Source organism: Mustela nigripes, chromosome 3 (genome assembly GCF_022355385.1).
Source record: "Mustela nigripes isolate SB6536 chromosome 3, MUSNIG.SB6536, whole genome shotgun sequence".
NCBI lineage: Eukaryota > Metazoa > Chordata > Mammalia > Carnivora > Mustelidae > Mustela > Mustela nigripes.
Genome location: NC_081559.1, coordinates 196,834,124 through 196,845,073, shown reverse-complemented (window position 1 = coordinate 196,845,073; position 10,950 = coordinate 196,834,124). Strand labels below are relative to the sequence as shown.

At 46.4% G+C, this 10,950-nt stretch overlaps 1 protein-coding gene across 2 annotated transcripts in view; it reads right to left on the bottom strand.

The window, feature by feature from the left end:
• Positions 1-3,946: 3,946 nt before the first annotated feature.
• ZNF623 (zinc finger protein 623) overlaps positions 3,947-10,950 on the bottom strand; it is a 12,059-nt gene continuing 5,055 nt past the window's right edge. For both annotated transcript variants that reach the window (XM_059395312.1, XM_059395313.1), the window contains exon 2: positions 3,947-7,762. In XM_059395312.1, coding sequence (XP_059251295.1) covers positions 6,186-7,685 — 1,500 coding nt within the window. In that variant the 5' untranslated portion in view covers positions 7,686-7,762 and the 3' untranslated portion in view covers positions 3,947-6,185. The remainder of the gene's footprint in view (positions 7,763-10,950) is intronic.

The following is a 10,950-nucleotide window of genomic DNA, read 5'->3' as shown; positions in this document are numbered from 1 at the left end:
CATATGTTGTCCAATTACATAATGGAACTAATTGAGAAATCAGTAATAAAAATGTATTTGAAAAATGCCCCAACTATATGGAAATCGAGTAGACGTCTACATAAGTCACAGTCAAGGAAAAAAATCACAAGAAATCAGAAAATACTGTCAGGGGTAACTGGGGTGGCTCAAAGGTTAAGTGTCTGACTCTTGGTTTCGGCTCAGGTCATGATCTCGGGGTCACAAGATCAAACCTCCCAATGAGCTCTGTGCTGGGTGTGGAGCCTGCTAAGATTCTCTCTCCCTCCCTGCCCACCCCCACTGCATGCCCTCTGTCTGAAAGAAAGAAACGAAGGAAGGAAGGAAGGAGGGAAAGAAAGAAAGAAAGAGAGAGAAAGGAAGAAATAAATCAGAAAATACCTTTTCTTGAATGATTATGAAAACAACATATCACAATCTGTGGAATTCAGCTAATGCAGTACCACAAGGAAAAATGTTAGCTTTTAAGTATTTATATGAGAAAAGAAAAGCGGCCTAAAACTAGTGATATAAGCTTCCACTTGAATAAGCTGTTAAAGGAAAGGGGAAGTTACTCAAAGTGGAAGGAAAGAAATAAAATGATTCTGCTTCAGTGAAACAGAAAATAGACAAATAGAGCAAAATCAAGGAAAATGAAAGCTACTTCTTTATAAGCAGCAATAACATTGGTAAATCTTTGGCTAGACTGACCAAGAGAGAAGGAAGACACAGATCACCAACACCAGGAAGAAGGAAATTCATTTAAAATATAACTAATTAGGGCACCTGGGTGGCTCAGTGGGTTAAAACCTCTGCCTTCAGCTCAGGTGATGATCTCAGGGTCCTGGGATCAAGCCCGACATCAGGCTCTCTGCTCAGCGGGGAGCCTGCTCCCTCACTTCTCTCTGCCTACCTCTCTGTCTACTTGTGATCTCTGTCAATTAAATAAAATCTTTTTTTAAAAGGCAGCAAAAAAAAAAAAAAATATATATATATATATGTAATTAAAACATAATGTAAGGGGCACCTGGGTGGCTCAGTGGGTTAAAGCCTCTGTCTTTAGCTCAGATCATGATCCCAGGGTCCTGGGACCGAGCCCCACATCGGGCTCTCTGCTCAGCAGGAAGCCTACTTTCCCCTCTTCTCTCTGTCTACTTGTGATCTCTGTCAAATAAATACATAAAATCTTTTTTAAAAAATAAAGAAGAAATACTAATTGCAAGCTGGTGTAGCCACTCTGGAAAACAACATGGAGATTCCCCAAAAAGTTGAAAATAGAGTTATCCTGTGACCCAGCAATTGCACTACTGGGTATTTACCCTAAAGATACAAACGTAGTGATCCAAAGGGGCACGTGCACCCCAATGTTTATAGCAGCAATGTCCAGAATAGCCAAACTATGGAAAGAACCTAGATGTCCATCAACAGATGTATGGATAAAGATGTGGGGTGTGTGTGTGTGTGTGTGTGTGTGCACATGTGCGCGCGCACGCGCGATAGAATACTATGCAGCCATTAAAAGGAATGAAATCTTGCCATTTTCGATGACGAGGATGGAACTAGAGGGTATTATGCTGAGTGAAATAAGTCAAACAGAGAAACACAATTATCATATGATCTCCCTGGTATGAGGAATTTGAGAGCCAGGGTTGGGGGTCACTGGGGGGCAGGGAAAGAAAAAATGAAACAAGACGGGATCAGGAGGAAGACAAACCGTAAGAAACTCTTAATCTCACGAAACAAACTGAGGTTCTCTGGGGGATGTGGGGGAGGGATGGGGTGGCTGGGTGGTGGACATTGGGGAGCGTATGTGCTATAGAGTGCTGTGAAATGTGTAAGCCTGACAATTCACAGACCTGTACCCCTGAGGCAAATAATACATCATATGGTAATAAAAATAATTTAGAAATAAAAAGAACTATTACACAAACAACTTCAGAAAATGATATGGGTAGACCAATTCTTTTTATTATTTTTTAAAGATTTTATTTATTTGAAGAGAAAGAGATCACAAGCAGGCAGAGAGACAGGCAGAGAGAGAAGGAGAAGCAGGCTCCCCACTGAGCAAGGAGCCTGATTTGGGGCTCGATCCCAGGACCTTGAGACCATGACCTGAGCCGAAGGCAGAGGCTCAACCCACTGAGGCCCCCAAGCATCCCATGGTAGACCGATTCCATATAAATCAGAAATTAGAAGTAAAATTCTTTATCTGCCTAGGAAATGCTTAAGAATCTAGAAATACAGGGGCGCCTGGATGGCTCAGCCTGTTAAGCGTCTGACTCTTAATTTCAGCTCAGGTCATGGCTTCAGGGTCTTGAGGTCTTGAGCTCAGGCTCTGCACTCAGCAAGGAGTCTGCTAAAGATTCTCTCTCTCCAGGGGCCCCTGGAGGGCTCAGTTGGTTAAGCGTCTGTCCGTGGCTCAGAATATGGTCCCAGGATCCTGGGATCAAGCCCTGCATATAGCTCCCTGTTCAGTAGGGAATCTGCTTCTCCCTATCCCTGTTCCTTGCCCTGCTTGAGCTCTCTCTCACAAATAAAATGTTTAAAAACAAATTGTCTTTCGCACTCTGCCCCTCCCCACCACTTACATTCTCTAAATAAATCTTAAAGGAACAACAACAACAAAAAGAATCTAAAATTCTAAATATTAGTGGAACTAGTAAGTGAATCCAGTTGCAGGATACAAGGATCAACAAGCCAGAATCAAATGTGTTTCTACAAACTAGCAATAACAACTGGAAAATAGCTGTTTAAAAACCTAGACAGAACTCGAGAAGCATAAACTATACAAATTTTTGTGTACTAGTGGAAAATCTCTTAAAATGTGATCTTCAAAAGATACCATTAAGAAAATGAAGAGATTCTCTCCTTCTCCCACTATCCCTCCCCCTGCAAAGAAAATGAACAGGTAAGCCACAGGCTAAAAGTATGCATAATGAATACATATTTGGAAAGAGACTTTCACCTACCAAATAGGAAAGGCTCTTGTAAGTCAGTAATAAGACGACGAACCACCACATGGGGCTCCTGGGTGGCTCAGGGCATGGTCCCAGGGTCCTAGGATCCAGGCCCGCATCAGCCTCCCTGCTCAGTGGGAAGCCTACTTCTTCCTTTTCCTCTGCCTGCCGCTCCCACTGCTTGAGCTCTCCATCAAGTAAATAAAATCTTAAAAGAAAAAAAAAAAAAAAGACCACCCAATTTAATAAAGGGCAAAAGATGTAAGAACACATCACAAAAGGTGGGCAAAGGGGCACCTGGGTGGCTCAGTGAGTTAAGCTTTGGCCTTCGGCTCGGGTCATGATTCCAGGGTCCTGGGATTGAGTCCCGCATTGGGCTCTCTGCTCAGAAGGAGGCCTGCTTCCCTTCCTCTCTCTCTGCCTACTTGTGATCTCTGTCAAATAAATAAATAAAATCTTTAAAAAAAAAAAAAAAAAAGGGCGCCTGGGTGGCTCAGCGGGTTAGGCCTCTGCCTTCAGCTCGGGTCGTGGTCCCGGGGTCCTGGGATTGAGCCCTGCGTCAGGCTCTCTGCTCAGCGGGGAGCCTGCTTCCCCCTCTCTCTCTGCCTGCTGCTCTGCCTACTTGTGATCTCTGTCTGTCAAATAAATAAATAAAATCTTTAAAAAAAAATTAAAAAAAAAAAAAAGTAAGGCAAAATGGCAACATGCACATGGAAAGGTGCTCAACAGCACCACCGAGCAGACAAATACAAATCAGAAACACAGAGACACATCACACCTACTTGGCGTGGATCACATTTCAGCCGAGTTACACTATCAAGGCTTGGCAAGGGATGTGAAGCAACAGGAACAAACGTACTGTGGGAAGAGTGTGAAATGGTGCAACCACTATGGAGAATTTTTGGCCATTTCTTATGAAAACACACTTATAACTCAGAAATTAAGTTCCTATGCATTAGCCCAAGAAAAATAAAGAGGCATGTCCAAATAAATAGGTTTACACAAATGCTCATAGCAGTTTTATTAATAAAAGCCAAATCTGGAAACCCAAATTTTTATCAACAGGCAATGAACAAAGGTTTGTCCGTACAATAGAACACTACTCAGCAGAGAGATACCCAAACACATAACTACTTGGTTGAGTCTTTACAACATGCCAAAGCAAAATAAATCAAGACACATAGAATTATATACTGTATGGGTCCATTTATGTGAAGCCCTACAAGCGAAACTAATCTACACTGACCCAAAGCAGGTATTTGGGACTAGGGCATGACTAACTGGGAAAGAGCAAAAGGGAACCTGTTTGAATGATAAGAACATTACTTTTCTTTATTCTAATGGTCGTTACACAGGTATATGGTTTCTCAAAACTCTGTACACTTTAAATATGTGTTTTACTGTATGGAAACTAGACGTCAACAAAGTTGATTGAAATGGTCTTGATAATCTCTCTTCTGTACCATTTGTAACATCTCTAGTAATGAGTTTTCCAGAAGATGTACTGTATGCCCCTCTTTATCTCTTACCCCTGAAGGCTTCTAGTGTTGCTGGAATTTAAAAACTCAGAATCTTCCCATAGTGTGTGTGTGTGTGGGGGGGGGGCGGTTCATGTAATTTCAAAACTGGCTGTTTTTGTTAATGTTCAGAGAAAAGAAAATCAGAGGCAGCAACTGAAAGTCGGGTAGACCGTTATCGACCGCGTACTACAGCTCCCCAAAGAGATATCTACTGCCCCTCTCCGTATCTACAGATTCCTCTCCCAGGTCATCCTCTTCTCTAGCTGCCATGGCGCTCACTCTCTCAGTTCTGGGGTCACCTCTTCTGTGAAGCTGGCCCAGATCCTCCACACCAGATCAGTCCCCTCCTTACCTATGCTCCTACACAATGTGGAACTTCTACTTCAGCACTTAACTTTGTGCAATGATCTTTGTCTTCCAAATCAGAATCAACAATTTCATCTGTCTCCCAAGTGTTCAGCCCCGGTCCTTTTAGATCAATACATTTTCAGATAAATGACAAAATGAGCCAGAAAGCAGAGAAAGTGACCATAAGAGATGAGGTCAATTGTGGAACTGCTGAGACAGGAAACCTTGAGCAGTGCACTGGGATTGTGTGCCCTTTGAGTGGATTAGAAAGATACATGGGCAGCCAGGTGAAGACAACACTCCCTGAAAGCAAGGAGACGGTCATGGGTGAGCTCTGAAGGCACAAACATGAGGCGTGCTGGTCTTCCACTAGCTACTGCTTACAACTTCCGAGTTATGGAGAAGCAGAAGACATCAACAGAGCTGAGAGAGAAGATACTTCCAGTAGACCAGCAAATTATACTGTTACAGAACAACAAAACCCCAAAACGTAAACTACAGCAGCACAAGTGAGAAGAGCCAGTGATACACAGATCCAGCTGCGCTTCTTCCTGCACCAGGTGCCACGGACACATGAACCCATCGACTATGACCAAGTCCTTAAGGGATTAGTAGTGTACTAATGAGAGATGGTAGATAAGAACATCATTTTGATACCCCAAAGCAAGTGCAGTGACAGAAGTGCACGCTAGCCCACAAGCACAGAGGAGTAGCTGGCTGAGCCTGACACAGGTCTTGACTCCTGATAAGGAGCGAACCAGGTGTGCAGTGGAAAGCGTTCAGACAGGACAAACAGGAGGCAAGTACGACGTGGGTTAAGCGGGAATGTCAAGCAGTTAGATCTGCTGTGGCGGGAGGCTAAGCAGTGGGAGATGAAACTCCAGAAGCAAAAGGCCTTAGAAAGCAGTTCTGGGAGCTTAGAAATTATCCTAAGGACAACGGGGAACCAACCTGTCGTTTGAAATAACGAAGGTCTTTCTCCAACTTGCCTTTTTGATAGACCGAAATTAACCATGTGATATTCTTTTAAGTATTAAGATTAGATACATAGTTCTGCTTTAAAAAGTATTTTTAACTCGGATGGACTATAACTGTGTGGTAACATGCAGAAAGCTTCTTTAGACCTAGCCCCTCCCCCAGCATTATTCCGGCTCCATCAGGTGTCCAGTCACGTGGCTCTCCTGATGTCACACGTTCGTAGTGGGGAGGACAGCAGCCCAGTGCTGCTGCGCAGTGGTAGGTGACAGCCCAATCTGAAAGCAGCCCTACTGAGGACTTTGGAAAACGCCAACACATCCAAAGTCGCAGCAGTTAGGAGTCATGCTACTCCTTCTAAACATCACTGAGTAGGAGAGTAAATACTTTATAAGTTATCTGTGTGTTCCCCCTGACCTGCAGACTTCTCACCCACATGCATGGCGGTCTTACTCAAGGGAAGTCCCTCTTGGTGAACACCTTGATTATTTTTAAAGTTTGGGGCTGAGCTGAAGTCTTTCCCAAACTGACTACAGTCATAGAGTTTCTCTTCAGTATGAACTTTCTGGTGTTGAAGGAAGTTTGACCTTTGAATAAAGCCTTTCCCACAGTAACTACACACGTAGGGCTTTTCGCCGGTATGAATGATCTGATGCAGAAGCAGCTTGGAGCTCTGAATGAAAGCTTTCCCACAGTCCTTACATTCAAAGGGCCTATCCCCAGTGTGGATTTTCCGGTGTTCAGTGAGGTGGGCTTTCTGGAGAAAAGCTTTCCCACAGTCCTTGCACTCGTACACTCTCTCCCCGGTGTGGATTTTCTGGTGTCGAATAAGGTACGAGCTCAGAAAGAAGGCTTTCCCGCACTCGTTACATTCGTAGAGTCTCTCTCCGGTGTGGATCCTCTGGTGCTGGGTAAAGTTGGATGTCTGGCTGAAGCGCTTCCCACACTCATTGCACACGTAAGGTCTTTCCCCGGTGTGGATCCTTTGATGTTGAATGAGCTTCGAACTCCGAATAAAGGCTTTCCCACATTGGTTGCATTCAAAGGGCCTCTCTCCGGTGTGGATCCTCTGATGTTCGATGAGGTCGGAGCGGTGACGGAAGGCCTTCCCGCACTCCTTACACTCGTACTGCTTCACCTCTGTGTGGGTCTGGTAATGTCGAACGAGGCTCGAGCTCCTGATGAAGGACTTTCCGCACTCGTTACACTCATAAGGCCTTTCTCCCGTGTGGATTCTCTGATGGCGAATGAGCAACGAGCTCTGGCTGAAGCCTTTCCCACACTCCTTGCATTCAAAAGGCCTCTCCCGGGTGTGAACTCGCTGGTGCCGAACCAGGTCTGAGCTGTGATGGAAGGCTCTCCCACACTGCATGCATCGGAATGGTTTTCCTCCTGTATGTGCTCTCTGGTGCTCAGCGAGGTCTGCATAGTGAATGAAGTCCTTTCCACACATGTTGCACACATAGAGTCTTTCTCCAGTGTGCACTCGCTGATGCTCAACAAGGTGAGAGCTCTGGCTGAAGCTTTTCCCACACTGCTCACATCTGTAAGGTTTCTCCCCAGCATGAGAAATCTGATGTCTAACTAGGTCCGAGTTAAATGTGAAGCTTTTGCCACAAATCTCACACTGATGGGCTTCCCCTTCCACAAGCTCTCTCTGGAGAAGGAGGAGGTTTGAGCTTAGAACTGGGCTTTCTCCTGATTTACTGCCCACCCGAGCTGCCTCTCCTGCTTGGATCTTCCAATGGGTAATCGTCACCCCCCTGAAACCACCCTCCTGAGGGGGACAGCTCCCCTCTGGGTTTCCCAAAAGTCCCTCTAATCTGGGTGCAGGGAATGCCCCAGACTCAGAGGCAGGGGGCTCCATCACTGTGAGTGTTTCTGACATGGTCTTGGGCAGATTTCCATCCTCAGAAATTCAGGCTCCAGAGTCACCTTCTTGTCACAAGTTTCCTAGGTCAGAATCTGAAATAAAGGAAAATAAGATCATCTTTTCCCTTTGTCAAGAGACAGGAACCTAGTGGAGCAGGTGGGGGGTAAAACACATTCAAAGAGTGGGAAAGAGGACTATTTCCTCTACCCACACTCTTTACCCCACTGTGCATCTTAGCTACCTACTTCACCCACTTGAGAAGCCTTCTCTGGGGCTCCACCTCCAACACCGAACTACAGGGACAGAGTGGCTGGGTAGTAGATGGGGAGGGATGTGGCTTGGACTCTTAAAAAATTAAGACATATTTCCCAAGAAACAGATGTTCTGATCTTGCCACCTCTTCATTGTCCTCCTTCCCTCTGTGCCCAGCTTAGATCCCAAGTTCTATAGTGTTGTTAATTTTGGGTTACATACTCTCATCATCCTAACTCCCCCTGCCCTTCCTCTGTCATCCCTGCACGGGAAAACCCCAAGTTGGGTTAAATTCCATTTGCTTCCCATTCTGTGTCTGCATCTATGCCAACTGAGCTCTCTCTACACTTACAATCCTTTGGTTAATGGGGCCCTGAGAGCCACCAGCAATCTCTATACTCCCCTCATTCTCCTAAGAGATCACCCTCCTCTGTCCTCTCTTCCCACCTGTCTAATATTCCCTCCTCCTCTCAGCTGATGCCCTTGTCTATCTCAATGAGAGGACAGAAGAGAGGGTGGGAGCACCAATATTCTCCTACCCAGTCTACCAATCTGTCTGTCTATACCCAAGCCATGGCCTCCCTCCTTACATGTGTTATGCTGTCCTTGATCCAAGTTAGAGTGAACACCTCCATCTGGGCACTGAGACCCATGCCTCCTCATCCACTCAACGGTACCAAGGCTCACCTGCACAAGTCTAGAGCTGGAATGTTCACAGCATTCACATCCACCAAAATAACCAATAAGGGGATGGGCAGATTGAGGAGTACTCCTACCAGGGAATAATACAGAGCAATGCAAAACTGCTATACAAAAGCAAAGGTGAGCTGAAGAAGGTAGGCACCAAAGAGTTCATGTTGCATGTTTCTGTTCACATCAAGTTAAAAAACAGACAAAATCCACAGTGGAGAACTGAGACACTGCTGACCTTCAGGGAGAAGATAAAGACTGGCAGGGAGTACAGGGGCACTGGAGTGCTGGTGATCTATATGGCACTCTGAATCCCACTGGCGTGTCACTGTGGAAAAGCTTGTGCAGTCAGGAGTTATTTAACCTTACAGTTGCTGGGGTGTTGTGCCCAGCTCCCCTGCTCAGAGCTATACCCCAAAATCCCCACCCTGCTGGGAACCACTTGTAGGGAGGACTCTGTCTTTCCCCCTAGGTCTTGTCCCTCCCTGAAGGCCTCCTCTTGGCTGTCCATCACTGTAGGACAATACACCACAAACAGCAGCAGAAAACAGCACATCTGTCACCTCACACCTCTTAAGGTCTGATGTCCAGCCCAGTGTGACTGGGATCCCTGTTCACACAAGGTGTCGGCCAGGCTAAGGTCACATGTGGAAGTGTTGGGAAACCTGTTCCCAAACTCATTCAGATGCCACTGGAAATCAGTTCCCTACAACTACAGGACTATCCCTGAGTCCTTGCCAGCTGTCTGCTGCTCTCGGCTCCTAGAAACACCTGTATCACCAGGAACAGTGCACAGAACGCCTGACTTCTCTTCTGCCACCAGCTGCAGAAAACTGCTTTCCAAGGGGATGTATGATTAGGTCAGCCCACCTGGAGAGCCTTGCCACCTTACTTCCCCTAACTGACTTACATCTGCAAAAACCCTCCACGGCAGCTGGGAGGTGTGTGTACCTTAGGGTCCAGGAATTTTGGAGAGCCATCTCAGATGCCTACCATGCCACAGCCAATGTCTGGTCCATCGCAGGAACCGAGAATGCCCTGGCAGCAACTCAAGTGTGATCCCAACCCAAGAGCTCCACTGGGACTGGCCACAGCCTCAGTTCTGACTCCACTGTCCAATACGGCTTTCCTTACAGATGCATCACTGAGACCTCTACACAGCTGACTGCACTTCCAAAGAGTTCCATCCAAGACGAGGCCACACAGGGGCGCCTGGGGGCTCATTCGATTAAGTGTCTGCCTTCGGCTCAGGTCGTGATCCCAAGGTCCTGGGATCAAGCCCCACGTCAGGATCCCTGCTCAGTGGGGAGCCTGCTTCTCCCTCTGCTCCTCCCCCTGCTTGTACTCTTCCCCCTCCTCTGTCAAATAAATAAATAAAATCTTCAAAAAAAAGATAAGAAGATGATCCTAAACAATTACTTCTTGCCTCAAACTTGCACCAGTGGGAAGCACACCCTGCTGTGCACCCCATGAAGGGATGGCTTCCAGACACATTTCCAGTGTGGCCATCAAGGACAAGAACCTGCCTGTGAGGGGGGGTACGGCAGCACTGGGAGGAGAAGCTCAGGGAGTGACCAGGTAACACGTGCTCTGTGGCCCCAAGAGAACTCCGTTTCAAAATGGTTTTCTCTTTTACGTGAGCTATAACTTGCATAAAGCACACACATCTTGAACTCCTGTGACACCGGTTTAACCACTCCAGGCCAACACAGAACATTTTTGCCACCCAAAAGGCCCCCCTCCAAGGGCGACCCCTCTTAGTACAGATGAATTCTACCCGTTTAGGATATTTCAGTTAGGACCACCTCCCCAGAGCTTACTTTAAAAAAAATAAAATAAAATTTTCATTTAAATGGAATTATACAACATGTTTCTGTGCCTGCATTTTATTCATCATGTATGATGAATGACCTTTAGGGAGAAGGTCATTTAAACAAAAAGTTTTTATTTATTTATTTGAGCGAAAGAGTACGCGCAGGCACAAACACGGGGGGGCGGGGGGGGGGGGGGGGACTCCCAAGCAGACCCTGTGCGGAGTGCGGAGTCCAACTCGGGGGCCCGATCTCACGACCCTGAGATCATGACCTGAGCCTAAATCAAGAGCCAAACTCTTGAGCAACTGAGCCACCCAGGAGCCCCAACATGTACCCATTTTTTGCTGAATGAGAACACACACCATAAACTCACCATCTGCAAGCGCACAGCTCGGTGTGTTCTCAAGTACTCCTGACACTGCGAATCCATCACGACTACCCACTGCCAGAACACGCTCATCCCCCGCAAATATGCACCTGTCAGCACTCCGCCGGCGGAAGTCAACCCCGCAGGCGGCGGAAGT